This window comes from Pistacia vera, unplaced genomic scaffold (assembly GCF_008641045.1).
Source record: "Pistacia vera cultivar Batoury unplaced genomic scaffold, PisVer_v2 Contig478, whole genome shotgun sequence".
Taxonomy (NCBI): domain Eukaryota; kingdom Viridiplantae; phylum Streptophyta; class Magnoliopsida; order Sapindales; family Anacardiaceae; genus Pistacia; species Pistacia vera.
Genome location: NW_022196310.1, coordinates 741,841 through 761,857, shown reverse-complemented (window position 1 = coordinate 761,857; position 20,017 = coordinate 741,841). Strand labels below are relative to the sequence as shown.

The window sequence follows — 20,017 nt, the reverse complement described above, 5'->3', positions numbered from 1 at the left end:
CACAGCTGTGTTGACCCAAGGTTAAAAGCTGAAGCCCTGGTCCATATGTTACGAACTTTACTGCAATCAAACACGAGTTCAAATCAAACAGCGTTAACGTAAGGAACTGTACTTGCTACACCGGACCAAATTCACTTCTAACATATAAATACAATAAATGCGATGCAAAACCTGACACGTTTTTTTGTCTTCGAGGCACGATGGGAGGTGAAGCTCTGATCCATAAAAGCAACAGTAATCCAGCGTCTTCCTCATCATCCTCCACGTGCTTTTCTCATTTCTGGACCTCAGCTCTCAGAACCAAAACCCTAACCTCACCCAACGTCTCTACAAATCATGGCGATGAACTTTTGCGACGCCTTGGCCTCTTCGAACTCGTACTCATCGGTGTTGGTGCTTCTATCGGCGCCGGGATATTCGTTGTCACCGGCACTGTTGCTCGTGACGCCGGTCCAGGTCTGTATTTGATCAAATTTTCAATTTCGATAACTAAATGGTTCATATTTTTTTTTCTTAATTAATCGAATTCTATCCGGCATCATGGGAGTGGGTAAAAGTCCAATAATTCCCTTTTGTTTATAAAATTACAAAAACACCCCTGGAAAGAACACTAAACGTCAGTCACTTGGTGTACACAAAGTCACAAACAATAAGTGTTGTTTTTGCAGTTTCAGAAAGCATACGAATTACGAGGTTCAGTGTATTGTAGGTTAACCACGGGGCGTTATTGTAATTAATCCTAAAATTCATGAATTTAACTGTTGTTTGTTCATTAATCGCAGGGGTTACAGTTAGTTTCATACTTGCTGGAGCGGCGTGTGTGTTAAATGCACTCTGTTATGCTGAGCTGGCGTCTCGTTTCCCTGCTGTTGTTGGCGGAGCATACTTGTATACATATACAGCTTTCAATGAACTTACTGCTTTTCTTGTTTTTGCTCAACTTATGCTCGACTATCATATTGGGGCAGCTAGCATAGCTCGAAGCTTAGCCAGCTATGTAGTTACAGTTCTTGAGCTCTTTCCCTTCTTCAAAGATAATATACCGAACTGGATTGGACATGGCGGTGAAGAGTTCCTTGGAGGAACTCTTTCTATCAACATTTTAGCTCCAATTCTCCTATCACTTCTTACCATAATACTATGTTGGGGTGTTGGGGAATCTTCAATTTTGAACTCGTGCATGACTGCCTTAAAGGTGCTCCTTCTTTCTCACAGCTTATATAATGTAGCTTTTGGTATATGTTGCTGGCATCTGATGTGTTCCAACTTTAAGAGTACGAGGGAGGAGGACCTGAAAAATTTGTAAATTGAATATCTTTGAAAGTGAGAATCAGAATTATAAGGCTTCAGGAAAAATAGTGGTGTTAGTGACAGAGTTGTACATGCTTGGTGCTGATATTTACTCAAATTGTGCTGCAGGTTACAATTGTCATTATTGTCATCTTTGTCGGTGCTTTTGAAGTTGATGTTTCAAATTGGTCTCCTTTTGCTCCAAATGGCTTTAAAGAAATATTGACTGGAGCTACTGTAGTATTCTTTGCATATGTAGGGTTTGACGCAGTTGCTAATTCAGCTGAGGAATCTAAGAAACCTCAGGTATGTAATATTAATCTGATTGATGTCATCTGGTGCGAATGTGTTGTCTGTGAATATCTTTTGTGATTTTCTCTATATTGATTATGCTTTTACATTCTATTATGTACATTTATTTGTTCCTCTTTCTTCCAAATTTGACATTTCAGCGGGATTTGCCAATTGCCATCTTGGGAAGCCTTCTAATATGTGCTGCATTATATATCGGCGTTTGTTTAGTCATCACTGGGATGGTACCTTACAAGTTCCTTGGTGAAGATGCTCCTTTGGCAGATGCTTTTTCATCCAAGGGGTTGAAATATGTTTCTGTTTTGATAAGTGTAGGTGCTGTGGCTGGACTTACAACCACCCTTCTAGTTGGTCTTTATGTTCAGGTGAGTCAGTTCTGACTTTTTCATTACTGACTTGCCTTTGCCATGTAAATGTTAGTAATGGGATGTTTCTATGAGCAGTCTCGGTTATATCTTGGGCTTGGAAGGGATGGTTTACTGCCTTCTATATTTGCTAAAGTGCACAGAACACGCCACACTCCTGTTCATTCCCAGATTTGGGTTGGTATTGTTGCTGCTCTTCTGGCAGGGCTATTTAATGTGCATGTGCTCTCACACATTCTTTCAGTTGGCACATTGGTATAACGTTATAACTTTCTTTTTTTCCTTTTTAATTTTAAATTAATCTGCTTTCTGAGTGCGACCATTTTTGTGTAACTTCTGAATTTGCATTACTTTCTGGCTTTTAGCTTCATTCTAAAATAGGATTTTCAGGGGTGCCAGGAAGTGGCACATTTGATGAGTATATTTGAATTTTTTGCAGTATTAATTGCAGAAGAGTGCCTGTAACTAATTTGCTCAAACATAGGGATGATATCAGATTGGCATGTGGAGCTCACATTGTATTTTGGCTTGTTTTCAGACAGGTTATTCTGTTGTTTCAGCATGTGTTATAGCTCTTCGTTGGAAAGATAAGACAGCAAATCGAATTCCTTCAAGATGGACTTCAGCCTGGCGGGAAGGTGTCATTTGTCTTGTCGTAATTGCTGCTTGTGGTTTCGGTGGTGGACTATGTTACCGTTTGAGTAGTGCATATATTTTTCTGCTCATACCAGGAGTTATTGCAGTAATTGCTTGTGCCGCTCTTTGCCTCCGTCAAGTGAGTATCAATCTATACTCTATACATAAGGGATGTTTGTTGTAATTTATTGCCTACTGCCTGACATGAAAGGTAGTATAATTAGTACGAGGTCCATCGTATATGTTAAATATTTTTAGTTCTGAACCTTTTATCCCTCTAGAAGGCAAGACTCTTAGCACTTGCAGCAATAATGTGGAGCAGTGTTGGGGAGGGAGTGTCAGTTAATTTATCATCGAATATAATTAATCGACTGCTTATTAAGTTATAAATGGGCTTGTTGATGTGGTATTGAATGCAGAACTGCAATCACCGGTTGATAAGGACTGTGAGACATTGCTCTTCTGCTTGAATTTACCATAATCATCACACTGTCTGAGTGTATTGTGGATATTGTTTTCTCTATCTCACCTTCCTTTATATATCCTTGTTTCAGGCCTATGCACATCCTCCAGGTTTCTCCTGTCCTGGTGTTCCCATCGTGCCAGCCGTTTCCATCTTTTTTAACATGTTCCTTTTCGCTCAGGTATGCTTATGGACAAACCTAATCTTATATGCTTTCTGCAACTTCTTATGTCACGTAGCTGATAATTTAACTATTGCAAAGCTACCAATAACCATCATCTCCTTCCATGCAGTTGCACCATGAAGCTTGGTGGAGATTCATCATCCTTGGCGTTATTACAATTGGTTTGTATGCAGTTTATGGACAATATCATGCGAATCCAAGTTCAGATACAGTTATCTATCATAGGGCACCTCTACAAGAAGCTCAGTAATGACATGTTGAAACTGTTCAAAACTCATTGCTTCTTGATACGGCCTGTACCCTGTTGTAATATGTCATTGTGTTCTCTATAACGACATGTAGCAGGCCACTTGTATGACGAGATATTGTTGGATTCAATTATTGTTACATTCATTCAATTGAAGGATCTCTAGCCACTGCTATCGTCTTTTGAGGCGGCGATAATATCGTTCATTTTTAATTGTGAATGTAAACAATTATGAAATTCTCAGGCCATCCTTCCAAGGGTTTTAACGAATGAAATACGATATTCGATATTCTTCTAAGATTTTGGAACTTATAATCATTTCACTGTTTGAACTTGCCTCGAATGTTTTCATTGCTTTGCGTCAGAACCAGATAATAGTTTTTGGCCAATTTCACAAACGACCTACAAACTGAGAGAAAATCATCGTAATAATAGTAATACGAGAGAATGAGAAGAAAATATTCCTTGACATAATTTCTTGACTGATTAGCAAACATGAATTTTCATTGAAACTCTGATTCATATCCAAAGATGAGAAAGGCAACGAAAGCATTAGCCAGTCAACTGCACACAACATCAGAGTAAAAGCCAATGGTCCTCCTTTGACAATCCTGAACCCCAAGCAATTCCACATCGAACACTTCAAACTGTTTTGAGCTGAAAAATGTAGAAGGTCCCACCTGCACAAAACAAGACGGTATTTTACTAATCAAGTTCGTATAAAAGTGAAAAGAGATAAACAACAATTTGTTACAGACTGGTGGTCCAAGTTCTGGAGGTATGATGATCCTTCTTTTTCCCCCAGGTCTCATGTCTTGAATTCCTTCCTCAAATCCTGCAAAGGTTTTTTTTTTCTATTTCAGCAATTTTCACCATCTACAAATTACAATTGATGTTTATTATTTGTAGAGGAAAAAATAATTCTATGAGGATTCTCTTTCGACCTGGAACCAATGCCTTAGTTCCCATGCGGATTTTGGCAGGAGAACCTTGTATGTAGGTGCTATCAATCCGTCGACCTGATTCATTATAGCCCACATAGTGGAAGGTCACCTGCAAAGAATCTCAAGTAAATGGTGTAGCTCCTGATGGGGATAAGAAAATCTTATAAATAGTTAAAGACTAATTGTGCAATGGATGTGCCTAACAAGTCCTTAACTGCTTTAGTCATTTAATTCATCCTTATGGCTTTGCCTCCTTTTTCAACTAGTTAGTCCAGAGTTTAGGCCCCTTACTGAATAACTTAGAAGTCTACATTAACGAAACTAATCTAGGCCATACAAACCTTCTACACTTAATTACTTGGTTGAAAGATAACAGCTACATAAACAATCTAATGACTAAAAGCAATTTTTTATTTATTTTTATTCCTGTAACAATGAAGACGTCAAACATAACTTGCAAATTGCGCTCATCTAAAGATAATAAAAAGGTTCAAGTGAAATATCACAATTAATCACAAAATTAAAGAAAAGGAACCTGTAGCTTCCAAAGACAATGAAAGTAAAACCTGCTGACCAGCCTTTGGGCAATCACCTTTANCCCCTTACTGAATAACTTAGAAGTCTACATTAACGAAACTAATCTAGGCCATATAAACCTTCTACACTTAATTACTTGGTTGAAAGATAACAGCTACATAAACAATCTAATGACTAAAAGCAATTTTTTATTTATTTTTATTCCTGTAACAATGAAGACGTCAAACATAACTTGCAAATTGCGCTCATCTAAAGATAATAAAAAGGTTCAAGTGAAATATCATAATTAATCGCAAAATTAAAGAAAAGGAACCTGTAGCTTCCAAAGACAATGAAAGTAAAACCTGCTGACCAGCCTTTGGGCAATCACCTTTACCAACTTCAAAATCCCGGTATATAAGTCCTGAATCACGCTTTATGTAACTCTCGGATGCTACTACCTTAACTTCAAAACCTGATACAGATTCACAAAGATTAATACCGTTGCTGGTATCATTGATATTATTTACACAACTAACAACAATTATTTGTGACAAAAGCTCTAAATCATGAGAGAGAGACTCCAATTTCAGACACATTATTTGGTGAAAAAAGGTCTCAAAAATTGAATTGGTGTTCTTCTACATTTCCAGAAGAATGAGATTGCTAATATTTGAAAACACAAACCTTCTCTAACAAAGTTTGGGAAGTCATCGGGTGCATTATTTTCTCTCTGTATACGTTTATTTTGTTCTAGCAAGCGTCTCTCATCATATGGGCTCTTACTCTTTGTCTTCCCAGAAGAAGATAAAGTTGGGAACAAGCCTGTTGAGAACAAAAAAAGAAAGAGAAACCTCCGTTTGGATTCCTCCTTGCAATGAATACTGTACCCATTTTGTACTCTGGCCAAAATAAAATGAAACCAGTGAGAAACTAATTAATCTTAACTAAAAGCCAAAATAAGGGGGCTAATATTAAATTCTCACCCATCATCTTTATTGTTGTGACTGGAGCGACAAAGCACTACATGCTTCTTCTGAGGCAGGAAAGTTGCCACAGTGGGAAATGCTGAATAAGTTTTATCTGCCACAAAGGGTGAATATAAGCACATGGTAACCTATTTGAATTCAGCAGAACAAAATTTTCTTCATTACCGGAAAATATTTGGGATTCGAAGACAACTAAAATTTATATTTATGGAATAATAGAATCAAATTACTTGGAAATGTAATGAGAGAGTTGAAACGTGAATGTTCCAAGCCAAAAAAACAGAGTTCCAAAAACCCAAAAAAGAAAACTATTAGGGAGAGCAGGTAGAGAACTTACAAGGTGAAAAAGTATTTGGTGGAAGAGTGGAAGTTGAGAAAATCATCAGCATAGCTTCTATGAAGCACAATGACCCCTTACCAATCCCGGCTGCTCTTCGTGTTATCTTTAGCTGGGTGGTTGAACACTAATATCATTTGTGCCCCTGCTGTTGTTCAATATTACTTATGCACCCTCATTTCTGTTCTCGTTTATTTATTTTCTCTTTTATAACGTCTTATTTTTTATTTTATTTTTTTGTAAATATAAGAAAATGAAAATCCAAATCTATAATAACACACTACCTGTAAATTTGATTTGATCTAAAACGAAAGGATTTGGATTTTTTTTTAGATATAGTAATTGCTACAAATTCAAAAGTAGCATATTCCAAGTGTGTTATAAATTCCCACTATAAAGAAAAATAAAAGCAAAAGAATTTTTTCTTTTATGAATTGCCACAAATTCAAAAGTAGCAGATTCCAAGTGTGTTATAAATTATAATGTAAGGCAAAGCTTTCCTTCCGAAAGAAACACAAGATCTCACGACACAATCAGGAAAATGCCTACCGAAGGGCACATTCACCAATGTTCACTCCTATGTTCAACAAAAAACCAAAAATGAAAATGAAAACAAAATAAATAGTGACATCTTAATAAACCCGGATGTCAAAGCCAAGACTCCCCAACTGATCAGTGCTCACTGAGTTTCTAAGCTTCTTTTTAGATGTTTCCTGGTCAGTATGGCACCGAAGCCACCAGCATGAAAGTCTAGCAATAGCTGCTTGACTAGCAAATTGAACCCTGCAACCTAGACTCGCTTCTGCAAACATCTCATTCCTTGATACACCTGAGTCCTTGCTAGCGTCATATCCATCAAGGTCCAATTCTGTTACAATAACTACAGAGCTATCATCAAAGGCTGTTGTTTCCTTTTCTGCTGGGAGAGCTAGAGATTTGCCGGCTGTCTTGCAGTCAGAGCTTCCAGTTTTTTTCACCTTGTAAAGATAGTAGTCTTGAACAGCCTGCATTATGGAAATTCATAAGTAAACTCAGGAGCAAACTTCGCTGCATGGAAGCAACTAATCTTTGAACAAGTTAGTGACTGTACTATGATTTGAAAAGCACAAAAGCAATGGAGTGATTCTGATTAGTTTCTTCTTTTTGTTATTTCTAGGTGAAATACAAACATTTACAGTGATGCTAACTAAAAATCAGAACAGCAGGTGCTGGTCCATCATCCCCACTGCTAATTTAATCGTCCTTCTTCACCACCTTTCACTGTACTTCCATTGTTTGGTTCTAAGAGGAATAGTAGTCTCATGGCATAACAAAAAGTGATTTGCACAGTGAAGATGACAGAAAAGCCCTTAATTTAAGGGACTATTAAAACTGTGCTCCAGCTTATTACGAACCAATTGCTGATTCCCATGTCAGGCGTCAATTGTGAACCTCATCATATCAGAAGTAGAATCAGCAGATCGTAACTCACATCATAAAATTAAGCAGTACTAAGTTGAGATCTTGAGTTCCCAACAATGTTAATTGCTACAAATTAATATGCTGGTGGAGAAAACAGAAATAAAAAAATCGCTGGTCAAGCATGAAAATTCAATCATACCTGCCACTGCGAAGAGGCCAAAAGTACTCTTGGCCTGATAGATTTCACATGTTCATATGCAACAGCAGGAGTCATTTGTCTGTGCTCCACCTGTTACATTCACAGTCTCGCACTAGTTAGAAGAAAAAATTATAAACTAACTCGGTTATTATATTATATGTTCATCAGTGTGTACCAGGTAGCAGAGAACAATGGTTGTGCTACGCCCTCGGCCTGCCTTGCAGTGAACATATGTTGTCTTCCCAAGAGATGCATTTTCTTCACAATGCAAACAAGAACAGAAATTTAAAAAAAAAAAAAAAAANGTGGGAAATGCTGAATAAGTTTTATCTGCCACAAAGGGTGAATATAAGCACATGGTAACCTATTTGAATTCAGCAGAACAAAATTTTCTTCATTACCGGAAAATATTTGGGATTCGAAGACAACTAAAATTTATATTTATGGAATAATAGAATCAAATTACTTGGAAATGTAATGAGAGAGTTGAAACGCGAATGTTCCAAGCCAAAAAAACAGAGTTCCAAAAACCCAAAAAAGAAAACTATTAGGGAGAGCAGATAGAGAACTTACAAGGTGAAAAAGTATTTGGTGGAAGAGTGGAAGTTGAGAAAATCATCAGCATAGCTTCTATGAAGCACAATGACCCCTTTACCAATCCCGGCTGCTCTTCGCGTTATCTTTAGCTAGGTAGTTGAACACTAATATCATTTATGCCCCTGCTGTTGTTCAATATTACTTATGCACCCTCATTTCTGTTCTCGTATATTTATTTTCTTTTTTATAACGTCTTATTATTATTATTATTATTTTTTTTTTTTTGTAAATATAAGAAAATGAAAATCCAAATCTATAATAACACACTACCTGTAAATTTGATTTGATCTAAAAATTGACCACCCCTTAGTACAATTCAAACTCAAGATAAGGGGCGAAATAATTTAGATTTAACTAATAATATATGATTTTATGAATGAATTATACATATACGAGGATTAAAATTTCCCACTATAAAGAAAAATAAAAGTAAAAGAAATTTTTCTTTCATGAATTGCTACAAATTCAAAAGTAGCATATTCCAAGCGTGTTATAAATTATAATGTAGGGCAAAGCTTTCCTTCCGAAAGAAACACAAGATCTCACGATACAATCAGGAAAATGGCTACCGAAGGGCACATTCACCAATGTTCACTCCTATGTTCAACAAAAAACCAAAAATGAAAATGAAAACAAAATAAATATTTGACATCTTAATAAACCCGGATGTCAAAGCCAAGACTCCCCAACTGATCAGTGCTCACTGAGTTTGCAAGCTTCTTTTTAGATGTTTCCTGGTCAGTATGGCACCGAAGCCACCGGCATGAAAGTCTAGCAATAGCTGCTTGACTAGCAAATTGAACCCTGCAACCTAGACTTGCTTCTGCAAACATCTCATTCCTTGATACACCTGAGTCCTTGCTAGCGTCATATCCATCAAGGTCCAATTCTGTTACAATAACTACAGAGCTATCATCAAAGGCTGTTGTTTCCTTTTCTGCTGGGAGAGCTAGAGATTTGCCGGCTGTCTTGCAGTCAGAGCTTCCAGTTTTTTTCACCTTGTAAAGATAGTAGTCTTGAACAGCCTGCATTATGGAAATTCATAAGTAAACTCAGGAGCAAACTTCGCTGCATGGAAGCAACTAATCTTTGAACAAGTTAGTGACTGTACTATGATTTGAAAAGCACAAAAGCAATGGAGTGATTCTGATTAGTTTCTTCTTTTTGTTATTTCTAGGTGAAATACAAACATTTACAGTGATGCTAACTAAAAATCAGAACAGCAGGTGCTGGTCCATCATCCCCACTGCTAATTTAATCGTCCTTCTTCACCACCTTTCACTGTACTTCCATTGTTTGGTTCTAAGAGGAATAGTAGTCTCATGGCATAACAAAAAGTGATTTGCACAGTGAAGATGACAGAAAAGCCCTTAATTTAAGGGACTATTAAAACTGTGCTCCAGCTTATTACGAACCAATTGCTGATTCCCATGTCAGGCGTCAATTGTGAACCTCATCATATCAGAAGTAGAATCAGCAGATCGTAACTCACATCATAAAATTAAGCAGTACTAAGTTGAGATCTTGAGTTCCCAACAATGTTAATTGCTACAAATTAATATGCTGGTGGAGAAAACAGAAATAAAAAAATCGCTGGTCAAGCATGAAAATTCAATCATACCTGCCACTGCGAAGAGGCCAAAAGTACTCTTGGCCTGATAGATTTCACATGTTCATATGCAACAGCAGGAGTCATTTGTCTGTGCTCCACCTGTTACATTCACAGTCTCGCACTAGTTAGAAGAAAAAATTATAAACTAACTCGGTTATTATATTATATGTTCATCAGTGTGTACCAGGTAGCAGAGAACAATGGTTGTGCTACGCCCTCGGCCTGCCTTGCAGTGAACATATGTTGTCTTCCCAAGAGATGCATTTTCTTCACAATGCAAACAAGAACAGAAATTTAAAAAAAAAAAAAAAAATTTAAAAACATACTGAAGAAATGCAAAATGCAAAATTCAAAATTCTCATCTTGGATATAGAACAGCAAAGCAAAGCTTGGTCAGCAAGAATGGCAAAAACCACCTGAGCTACCACTCTGAAATCATGTTAAGAAGTTAAAAGTAATTACGAGAACAAACTTGTAAACTAATCAAACTCAACAAGGACGGGACTTCTTGTAGTAGCTTGACTCCTTAAAATGTGTTTGCTTCTCCAGAAAGATGGCATTCAACAGCCATTCATGATATGCAAGTAGCCAGTCACAACTTACTAAATTCAGTGTGAAAAAACACTCCACAATAACAGAAAATAAAGAGAGAGCAGAATTTAGTTTAGTTTTGAACATGAAAAATGACAGTGATTTAAAACCCAATTATGCCATGATGTGGTAAGATAAGACTCATAACAGCTCGTGTATTAATGAGGGACTGGAGTATGCAGCATAATGCAAATTCTGACACGAACTAAATTCAAGTTTTAAAGTTATAAACTCATAACAGTAGATTCAGTTTAAGCATTTCACCATCAATGAATGTTACATGCCTTGCAGTGCATATAACTAACTAATTTAAGAGAATATTACCATGTATAAAATCTACAGCTAGGCATATATCAGCAAATGATGGGGCAAAAAGATAGTCTCTTGTAGGAATCACCAGATGATCAATGTTGTGAGCCTATGGGAACAATTAAACAAAGAATTTATGAGCATTGACACTGAGGCATACATTTAAGAAAACAAAAGGTCAGAGGCTATTGATAAAAATACCAATTTGAAGTGTCCAAAAACAAATGAAAATCAGTCAGTTCAAAAAGTGCTTGTATATTAGTCTTCCTAAATGCGATGGGTCAACATTTATATCATAATCAAAAGACCAAGGACAAAAATTGAGTCTGTAGGTCAAGGAAAAGAATCAAATGAACCGGGCTCAATGAGCAACACTGGTTATTAGCAAAAGTTTCAGACCCTCTTGAATTTGAAGCAGCCATGGTTAGCAAAAACTATCAACACTAATTGTATACTCACATGATATAGTGATGATGGAACCAAAGTCTCATATGGTTCATTTAGAGTCACCACTCCAGCAACACCAAGTTCTCTCAAGCGAGGGACATCAGCAACAAATGGAACAGCACCTAATAAAACAAACTGAAAACAGGCAGATGAGCACTGCATCATAAAAATGGTAGAGGTTTTGGAACACACAACGTTATGCAACACCAGGACAAAAACGAAACAACCTTTATGAGGCAAAATTGAACTCCACACATGCAGGATGCAGCAACAAATTATTACAAAGAACAGCAGATGCACAATCACTTGAGGCATATACCAGAACCAACTTTATTCACAAATCCAAGAAAACCCAGTTTTCCATTTATTGTTTTATATTTAAAATTTTTAAAAATAAAGCAGCTCAGTCGGCAGGCAGCAATGCGTACATTTTCAGAAAAATCAACCAATTGGAACTTATTATTCGCAGAGCTAATTAAAACATCAGACATTACCACTCAAGACCGTGATTCAACAGCAACCATATGAGACTAACCAAACCAAATATAAAATTTCCCCCTCGTTTTTTCTCCTACCTTGGATAAAAATGCAATATTTTTCATCATCATACACTGAAAGAGAAGTTATAAAAATTACGGTCGAAAAACATACATTGAAAAGAACAATGAAATAAATTCATTGAAACTGTGTTATACCTCATCGACTCGATCCCACCATCGAAATTCAGATTGAATTTTGTTTCTAATTACATTGTAAACCAGCGTCGGGTAAAACAGAGCACGAGCCCCAGCTCCAATCAAAACGTGTTTGGCATCCCGAACAACAATGCTACGATCGTCGTTTGATTGATATTGATTCACACCCTCAATATACATTCCTCCCTTTGTGTTTATGGAAGTAAATAGACAACCAAACAGAATATAAAGAAAACACACCCAACAAATTCAAGTTTAATAACACCAACCCCAATTCTTGAAACCGAATACCGCTATTTAATAATGAATTCGAGAATGTGCATGTTCTATCTGGAAACCTTTACAATTTCTACCAAATTAAAGATGCTAGAAAATCGATGGACAAGAATAGTATGAAGAGGGATCAGGAACAATGAAAAAGTTGTGGTGCCAACGGTCCAAATCAGACAAGCATTTGATGAAGCCATTTTTATTTTATTTTTTTATTTCCTAAAACCCGTCAACAAATCACCTTTCCCTTTCTCTCAACAAACCCTCCAAAACGAAATTAACGCTGCACGTTTATCTATTAATATGGTTTAATATATATGTATATATATATATATATATACAGTAAAACCGTATTGGCGCCTTCGCGGTTTAGCCTAGCGTCAGTTAAACGCAAGCGTTTTGTAATCTTTGCGTCATTACAAAGCCATCGTTTCATCACAACCAAACATGAAATTCAACACCATCTGCTGGATTCATCATTTTCAGCAATTCCTTGGTGATTGATGGCAGTGTTCTCCGTGAGACTTACAACAGGTGAGGTGACAGTGTAAGATCATATTGAGAGACGTACATCAGGTGACAGTGTCAGATCATATAGATGAATAAAAAAAGTTTTTTTTTTCTGTTTTATATTTTACATATACAATTTTTTTCTTTTCAGCAGATTCTTGACTTCAATAAGCTGTTATCTGGTTAACTGTTTTGCATGAACGCTTGGGATCTTGAAGATGTTTCATCAATATTAGGAGCTGTAAGTATGGCTATTCATTCTCTTCTTTAATTGAAGAACGCGTATCAAATAATTTAAGAGTCGTGAGAAGAAAAAATATAAAGTCAAATTTTAAGGCTTGTAGGCTGCATAAATTCTTCAAACCTGCGCCTGCCTAGGAAAAATTGAGGTGCTTCTCAAGAAAGTTAACAAATAATATCAAATGGAAGTACCGCATAATTAGTAGAACCATTGTATGCAGAGAGTGAACAGATTTACCCTGCTCAATTTCAAGCACGAAAATATAATTTACTGAAAACATCATTTGAAATATGTCTTGAGCTGATCAATGATGCAAAATACTTGAAAAGAAATAAAATAAAGCATCATCATCTGATTCATAGGAGAATTGAGAAAAGTATTTTCGGTTCTCCTATGGATTTGGTGGATGCAGAGGAAACAAACTTCCATCTAATAGTATAGATGAGAACATAACTAATCACAAAAGGAGATAAAAATAAATAAATGTATGGAAACCTGGAGGATCAACCTATCCACTTCGTTAGAAATTTATAAAGAAGCATAAGCATATAGTCACCTAAAATAGTTACGCCCTTTTGATCTGTCTATTGATGCCATTTTCTGAAGCCTAATCTGCTCTCTAAATCTGGCTATAAACTCACCAGCCTTCTTATCAACCTCGTTGGAGTCAGACTCGGCATCAGTTGCGCACTTGTTCACAGCCTCTTGATATGAGTTTAATTGAAAATTTTCAACCTCACTCTCTGATTCTTCTTTAGACACCACGGTGAAATCCTCTGAAGATTCTTTGTCTTTTCTCTTTTGAAACTCTGAGAATGTTGGTTTTTGCATGGGATAGTGGTTATCAAGATCCTGCTTTCTAGCACCAGTAGATTGATTACCAAAGCCTTCACTTTTCATCTCATTTTTTCCCTTGAGAACACCCTCGATTTCGTCATTTGCTGCCTTCCCAATCTCACCTTTGATGTGGTTCCCATCTCTCTCTCCAACACTCATTGTCTCTTCTGTATATCGACGAGTCCTGATAGTCCTAACAGATTTCCCCCTTGATGAAGCTTTAACAGGGTTTGTAGGATTTTCATCCAATTTCAAAGAACTCGATCTCCACTGATTACGGCCTAATAGATACTCTCTTTTGCTTCCACTGCTATCCTTTAAATCATCTTTAAGGCCTAATGCATCCTCTCTTTTGCTTTCACTCCTATCCTTCAGATCATCTTTAAGGCCTAATGAATCATCTCTTTTACTTTCACTCCTATCCTTCAGATCATCTTTAAGGCGTAACAAATCCTCTCTTTTGCTTCCACTCCTATCCTTCAAATCATCTTTAAGGCGTAACAACTCCTCTCTTTTGCTTCCACTCCTGTCCTTCAGATCATCTTTAAGGCGTAACAAATCCTCTCTTTTGCTTCCACTCCTATCCTTCAAATCATCTTTAAGGCGTAATGAATCCTCTCTTTTGCTTCCACTCCTATCCTTCAAATCATCTTTAAGGCCTAATGGATACTCTCTTTTGCCTCCACTCCTATCCTTCAAATTATCTTTAGAGCTTTTTCGTGCATTCTTCCCAAACAAAGAACCATCAGTGTATCTTCGAATACGTAATGCATTCAATGAAGTCTTACCGTTTGTGGGCATGGAAGTTGGAGGATAAGAGTTCCGGATATCCATTTTCAAGTTTTCCAACTCTGAAGAAAGAGTGCCTGAGGAAGAGAGCCTATTTGGCGAATTGGATACTGAACAGGGTTGGGAAGAGTAAGAATCACTGGACCAAAAGGACTGTGATTTCAGGGATTCAAACTGAGTTTCATCAACGGAGAGAGGCCTAAAGTGTGAAGCGTGAGTAGAAATATCTGCATCTCCTCTGGTTTCCATTCTCCCAGATCTGGAACGCCACGGAATTGATGAAGATAAACCAGCAGTTTCATTGAACTTATTCTCCAAGTTCAAAGGACCCAAGTGACCAAAGTTTTCATTGATAACCACATGATTAGAAGGACTGTTTGATAAATCCGTCGAAATTGAATTAGATTCACTTCCATTACTAATCTCAGGACTACCTTGGTTACTTGATCTCAGACTCCTAATTGGTAAACCCAACGGTTTATGACCTATTATCAATCCAGATTCACCATATTCATTCAATACATGATTTGGTTGATCTATTACAACCATCGATTCACCCCTATAGTACTGAGAACTCCATGCTTGACTTACATTATTCTCACTATTTAAAGATCCAGGTTTGGTTTGTTCACTATTCACAGCAAATTCCTCTTTATAGTTATCAGAATACCCAGTTTGGTACACATTCTTGTCACCATACCCATATGAATTATCAGAATCATCTCCAAAAATAGATGAAACATGAAGAACACTAGACACATATGACTGTGGATCATCATTACTAGAGTGAGTTTCAAAATCCATATCAACATTCCGGCGACAAAACAAGCCATAAGACACAGCAAGACCAATAAAGAGAAGGTGAAAAAGGTCCCAAAACTTGGTGAGTATAGTTTGGTTGATAAATTCAGGAGCTTGAGAAGGGAAGAATGGAATAGCAACAAGAAAGAGAGCAAAGAAAAGAAACTTACTGAATAAGTGAGTAAAGGACTTGGCTTGGCCAACACCAACAGGCTGTCTTGTAAGGTTTGCTGGAAGGCGAGTCTTGCCGTACAAGTGCTGTGGATCAGCCATTGATGAAGAAGTGAGTAGGTCTGTTTGAGATTAGGTTTTGTTTTGGGTGTGAAACTGATGAGACGATGATTGATTATCTGATTGATCAAGAAAGGAAGACTTTGAAGCTAAGGAACAGGAGAAAAAGAGGACAAAAGTGGGAGGAGGGAGAGGGTATTCAAAAGTGACATAATTATGAGCATGACCGTTGAATTCATTGACGAAATTGCCCTCACCCCTTGTATTTTCTTCTCTATTTTTGTCAAATAGGTAAATTTTAAGGCAACGGTGAGATAAATTAAAAAATAAAGAATGGACGGCGACGGACAAGACAAGACTAGTGAGCCCCATCACACATAGAACACTGCCTCATGGCTCTTCCGTGAATTAACCAATAATTCTAAAAATGTCAACTGAGAAAACATGGTCTTTATTTTGAACCGTTCATCATAAATCATGTATTTTTCCAGAGAAAACGAATTTGATTATTCATTTGGTGGGATTCCAGGTAAGTATCCTTATTACATAAACAAAGACTTCTTTAACGACACAAAGCACTCAATTGACTCATCTAAATATAAAAGCTGGGTTATTAAAAAGGAAAATTCGTAACTTGAATGAATGCTTCCCTTTACAACATGTCTTACTCATTCTATTAATATTTTAAAGTTTCGTATCAATCAATGAAGTTAATGAATTGGCCCTATTGGATAAAACCTTGTGGCTGTGGATGCTGGAAGCTTCGGCATCAGACAAAATCCAACATAGACTTTTCCATGACGATATGAGCAGCCTTATTGTGATTTGGCTTTGTACTCCGCATCCATTTCTGATCCTTCGGCGTATATTTAAGGGTTTTGGGCTAACAGTATATGGGCCTAATTTTTGTAAACCTGCTGCGTTCTTTCTCCGTGGGCTGCTGCTACTTTCAGCCCGTGGTTCTTTAACATGAAAAGATTGTATAATAATATACAGAGAATAACCAAACAGTCAAATGCATTAAAGATTCACATAACCAAACAGGTAGAATATAATCTCCATGAATAGACAGCCTTTTTAGATAAGAAAAGGCACCAATAAGATACAGTTGAACAAGATGAAATTGTTTTATCTCATAATTGTTCGTTGGTTCATTAGAATCACAAGTATTGTCCCCTTCCATTCCCACTAAATCCCACTTTTTCCACATCAAATCTAAAAGATAATATCATAAATAAAAGATTCAGATTCCCTTGTTTATATCCTTCCAAATCCAAACTCGTTCTACTTCCCACTATAAACACAACCTTCCATCACCTCCTCCTCCTCCACCATTTACACCAATAAAAGATAAAAAGGAAGGCTTCACTTAATACTTTAACAAAATCCTATCCTACTACCCCACGACCATTCATTGATTCTTTTTATCTTTCTAACCCTTTATATTTCCTTTATCAAAATGCCCCTTTCCATGTCCTACAATTACGATCGAGAAGCAGGGGCATCAAAAGGACGATGGTGAATTGGCAATGCAGCCCAAGGATTGATGGGCACTGGCCTTTGCTGGTTCGGACCACCCATTGGGAGGCGAGTGGATCCATTAGGGGCAGGAGCAGCAGAGGATGAGGACACAGCAACTCTCTCACATGAAGGGCACATAGTGAGAGTGGTTGGAGGATTCATGTGCATGTAGAGTTGTGGGGAGAGTTTCAGTGCCCTAAGCTCTTGGACTTCCTTCTGCAATCGTCTGTTCTCCTCTGTTAGATTCTCGCAACACCTCTTTAAGTATTCACAATCCACCTCTGTCTGCTTCAGCTTTGTCCTGGACCAATTTTTGAAAACCCCATTTAATTTTTTTTTATACAAAACGCACCCTATATTTATTGCATTGAAACTGAAAGCTAATAACCACATGATATTGGATGTTGCATGTGAAACTGACAAAATAACAACAAAATTCATAAAGAGTGTCATTAAACATTGGACTGCGAAAGTACAAACAAAATCCCTTAAAATCCTCTTTGTTGAAATGGACAACTCCTTCCTAGTCTATGCAAATACAAGGGACTGAGGGACAGAGGGAGGAGATGAATTGACAATTTAATTAAATTACAAGAATACCCATAAGTAAATACAATAATAACTAACCTTGCCCTTCTGTTCTGGAACCACACTTCAACTTGCCTAGGCCTCAGATTCAACTGCTTTGCCAAAGCCAGCTTTTGCTTCTGTAACAAAATTAACATCAACCAAACAACAATTTTAAGTCCATATTTCAAAAACAACACCATATTCCACCCAAAAAATATTGCCACTCACAGGATTAAGAGTGCTATGCTCCTTGAAGGTCTCTTCAAGCAATAAGGATTGTTCTTTTGACAACCTTAGTTTCTTTCTTGATGCGTCACCAGCACCACCGTCTTCGTCGTCACTACCACGAGAGCAAGAAGCCCTCTCAGCCTCAGTCTCATCACCGATGGGCTCTCTCTCGCTTCTTTTTCCACTAATGCTAGATACCGTGCTATTTGGAGATGAAACCCCGTTTTCTTCATCGCACTCCACCGTTGATGGTGCAATATTCACATCTATTCCTCCTAGGAATGATCTAGTATCACAGTTTCGATCTGCAACGAGTTCGTTTAGGATTAGACTTATTTTTTAGCATTTTTTCTGCAGGTGTTTTTTAATAGGTAATTTTGTTACAAAAATCAATGCATGTAGCTAATAAAGAAAGAAAACCTGGGAAATAAACGTTTAAGATCACAGATCTGAGCGCAAAATTTTGATTTCTTTCTTAACTTAAGATGTCATCTACTAATTAAAAAAAAAAAGTGCACAGGAAGAACAAATATTGCAAAACTACCCGGAAAAACTTGGTAAGACAGTGATGTTGGTTTTCATAAATAACCATTTTTTACTCCCGGGCAAAGGATATAGAAGTTTTACTAAAAGTATGTATTAAATTAAAAAACAAGAAGAGGAAGACGGAGAAGAACATACTAGATGAATGAAATAGCTCGTTCCAGGAAGTTTTCTGGTGATGAATCTGCATGTTATGATGAGAAGGCATAGGCATAAGATTCAACTTAAAGGAAGGCTGAGTCGTTGCACATCCCAAGCTAAGACTCAACCCCAAACCATCATCTTTCTCACCCATCTTCACTTTCTCTCTGAAAACACCAAACAGCCTTGCCTTGTCTCTCTTTCTAAAGAAATTAACCTACAAAGTACTCTCTTTCCCCTTCCTTTATCTGGGTTTTTGCTCTAAATGCCCTAGTGTTTGGACTCTGAGAAAGCAAAAATGGCAGAGGTGGAAAAAAGTAGGCTAGAAAATAGCTGAGTTTGGCAGCCAGAGATGTCACAGCGTTTTGCTTTATGCAGTACAGTGAAAGGATGGGATGGGACTATATATAAAGATATAGAGAGAGAAATTTAATTATACTTTTGTGTCAGTGCCTCAGTGGCCCTATTGGCTCAATGATGATATGTGCGTTGTTATAGGCTTACTTAGCGTGCATGACTTAACCTTGGTTTAAACTTAAAATCACAATAATCATGGTTACTTTGTATTTAACCTTGGTTAAAACACATTGCATCTGAGTTCTTTTAATGTAAGTAAAACCCTTTCAACCACAGTTAAGTGTTGTATAGGTTTTTATTAACTTCCCTTAAAAAGCGGCTTTCTTGCTCGTTGACTATTGACCAACAACCATATAAAGGCTACTGTATCCAATACGCACGAGGCCACGCGCTGGAAATCATCAGATCATGATAGTAAATCATGTGCCACCCATTTTATGTGGGACCCAATCGTAATTATGGAGAGGTTCACTACTGAGGGACCCATGACATGCCTTTTTTACCAGCAACCCAACATCAAATCACGAGTGTAAATAATTGAATCCATAAGTTGTCTGGAGATCGTGATGGCGCGTGGATTTTTGGCTCTGGGCTCAATGGAGGAACTTGATGATATCTGTTGAAGAAATAAGTAATCGAATTAAAGAGCATTTAGGTTCTTCTGGGAAACTCCATTAATGAATGAAACATGCAATTGGTCTTCACTTTTCAGTATTCAAGGCAATTTTTAATTAATATTTTATTTAATTATTTTCTTTGAGTTACTTGTGGGTCAAAATTTCAAAATCAACGGGTCTTCATTAAATTTACAGTCAATTATGAGATAATGGGGGATTATGGGAGT

At 37.1% G+C, this 20,017-nt stretch overlaps 6 protein-coding genes across 7 annotated transcripts; 1 reads left to right on the top strand and 5 right to left on the bottom strand.

The window, feature by feature from the left end:
- The first annotated feature begins 160 nt into the window (after positions 1-160).
- Positions 161-3,711, top strand: LOC116146452 (cationic amino acid transporter 9, chloroplastic). Its single transcript, XM_031431843.1, has 8 exons — positions 161-456; positions 783-1,195; positions 1,420-1,596; positions 1,743-1,967; positions 2,046-2,222; positions 2,506-2,742; positions 3,158-3,247; positions 3,360-3,711. Exons 1-8 carry the CDS (start codon positions 201-203, stop codon positions 3,498-3,500), a joined length of 1,716 nt encoding a protein of 571 aa, XP_031287703.1. The 5' UTR covers positions 161-200; the 3' UTR covers positions 3,501-3,711.
- Positions 3,712-3,907: 196 nt separating this feature from the next.
- Positions 3,908-6,393, bottom strand: LOC116146453 (peptidyl-prolyl cis-trans isomerase FKBP20-2, chloroplastic). Its single transcript, XM_031431844.1, has 7 exons — positions 6,284-6,393; positions 5,944-6,040; positions 5,645-5,859; positions 5,323-5,432; positions 4,442-4,550; positions 4,256-4,332; positions 3,908-4,177 (listed from the first exon to the last, which is right to left on the bottom strand). Exons 1-7 carry the CDS (start codon positions 6,333-6,335, stop codon positions 4,058-4,060), a joined length of 780 nt encoding a protein of 259 aa, XP_031287704.1. The 5' UTR covers positions 6,336-6,393; the 3' UTR covers positions 3,908-4,057.
- Positions 6,394-6,762: 369 nt separating this feature from the next.
- LOC116146426 (putative dual specificity protein phosphatase DSP8) lies at positions 6,763-8,181 on the bottom strand (the record flags this gene model as incomplete). The annotated part of the gene is made up of 3 exons (XM_031431823.1): positions 6,763-7,287; positions 7,884-7,973; positions 8,059-8,181. Coding segments are annotated over 3 exons (585 nt in total), but the record flags the coding sequence as incomplete, so codon positions are not given.
- Positions 8,182-9,133: 952 nt separating this feature from the next.
- Positions 9,134-12,589, bottom strand: LOC116146425 (putative dual specificity protein phosphatase DSP8). The gene is made up of 6 exons (XM_031431822.1): positions 12,135-12,589; positions 11,452-11,574; positions 11,008-11,101; positions 10,277-10,359; positions 10,102-10,191; positions 9,134-9,505 (listed from the first exon to the last, which is right to left on the bottom strand). The coding sequence occupies exons 1-6, from the start codon at positions 12,312-12,314 to the stop codon at positions 9,134-9,136; spliced, it is 942 nt and encodes a 313-aa protein (XP_031287682.1). The 5' UTR covers positions 12,315-12,589.
- An 887-nt stretch (positions 12,590-13,476) lies between these two features.
- LOC116146402 lies at positions 13,477-16,002 on the bottom strand. Of its 2 annotated transcripts, XM_031431805.1 has the most exons (2): positions 14,643-16,002; positions 13,477-14,480 (listed from the first exon to the last, which is right to left on the bottom strand). In XM_031431805.1, exons 1-2 carry the CDS (start codon positions 15,853-15,855, stop codon positions 13,708-13,710), a joined length of 1,986 nt encoding a protein of 661 aa, XP_031287665.1. In that variant the 5' UTR covers positions 15,856-16,002; the 3' UTR covers positions 13,477-13,707. The 2 variants fall into 2 exon arrangements, with proteins under 2 accessions (XP_031287665.1, XP_031287664.1); XM_031431804.1 differs by having other exon boundaries at positions 13,477-16,001.
- Positions 16,003-16,443: 441 nt separating this feature from the next.
- On the bottom strand, positions 16,444-19,254 carry LOC116146403 (homeobox-leucine zipper protein HAT3). The gene is made up of 4 exons (XM_031431806.1): positions 18,814-19,254; positions 18,133-18,437; positions 17,962-18,041; positions 16,444-17,635 (listed from the first exon to the last, which is right to left on the bottom strand). The coding sequence occupies exons 1-4, from the start codon at positions 18,968-18,970 to the stop codon at positions 17,296-17,298; spliced, it is 882 nt and encodes a 293-aa protein (XP_031287666.1). The 5' UTR covers positions 18,971-19,254; the 3' UTR covers positions 16,444-17,295.
- Between the last annotated feature and the right edge of the window lie 763 nt (positions 19,255-20,017).

Coding starts and splice junctions, on each gene's coding strand:
- LOC116146453 (XM_031431844.1), bottom strand. CDS start 6,335: ATGCTGATGATTTTCTCAACTTCCACTCTTCCACCAAATACTTTTTCA. Junction 4,551..5,322: donor GCCCAAAGGCTGGTCAGCAG/GTTTTACTTTCA, acceptor GATTCTTTGCAG/GTGACCTTCCACTATGTGGG. Junction 4,333..4,441: donor AACTAAGGCATTGGTTCCAG/GTCGAAAGAGAA, acceptor AAACCTTTGCAG/GATTTGAGGAAGGAATTCAA.
- LOC116146402 (XM_031431804.1), bottom strand. CDS start 15,855: ATGGCTGATCCACAGCACTTGTACGGCAAGACTCGCCTTCCAGCAAAC.
- LOC116146452 (XM_031431843.1), top strand. CDS start 201: ATGGGAGGTGAAGCTCTGATCCATAAAAGCAACAGTAATCCAGCGTCT. Junction 1,597..1,742: donor AGGAATCTAAGAAACCTCAG/GTATGTAATATT, acceptor TTGACATTTCAG/CGGGATTTGCCAATTGCCAT. Junction 2,223..2,505: donor TTCTTTCAGTTGGCACATTG/GTATAACGTTAT, acceptor GCTTGTTTTCAG/ACAGGTTATTCTGTTGTTTC.
- LOC116146403 (XM_031431806.1), bottom strand. CDS start 18,970: ATGGGTGAGAAAGATGATGGTTTGGGGTTGAGTCTTAGCTTGGGATGT. Junction 18,438..18,813: donor CGAGCTATTTCATTCATCTA/GTATGTTCTTCT, acceptor AACTCGTTGCAG/ATCGAAACTGTGATACTAGA. Junction 17,636..17,961: donor TTCCAGAACAGAAGGGCAAG/GTTAGTTATTAT, acceptor AAATTGGTCCAG/GACAAAGCTGAAGCAGACAG.
- LOC116146425 (XM_031431822.1), bottom strand. CDS start 12,314: ATGTATATTGAGGGTGTGAATCAATATCAATCAAACGACGATCGTAGC. Junction 10,360..11,007: donor AGCTGTAGATTTTATACATG/GTAATATTCTCT, acceptor TGCATTGTGAAG/AAAATGCATCTCTTGGGAAG. Junction 9,506..10,101: donor TGGCCTCTTCGCAGTGGCAG/GTATGATTGAAT, acceptor TCCATAATGCAG/GCTGTTCAAGACTACTATCT.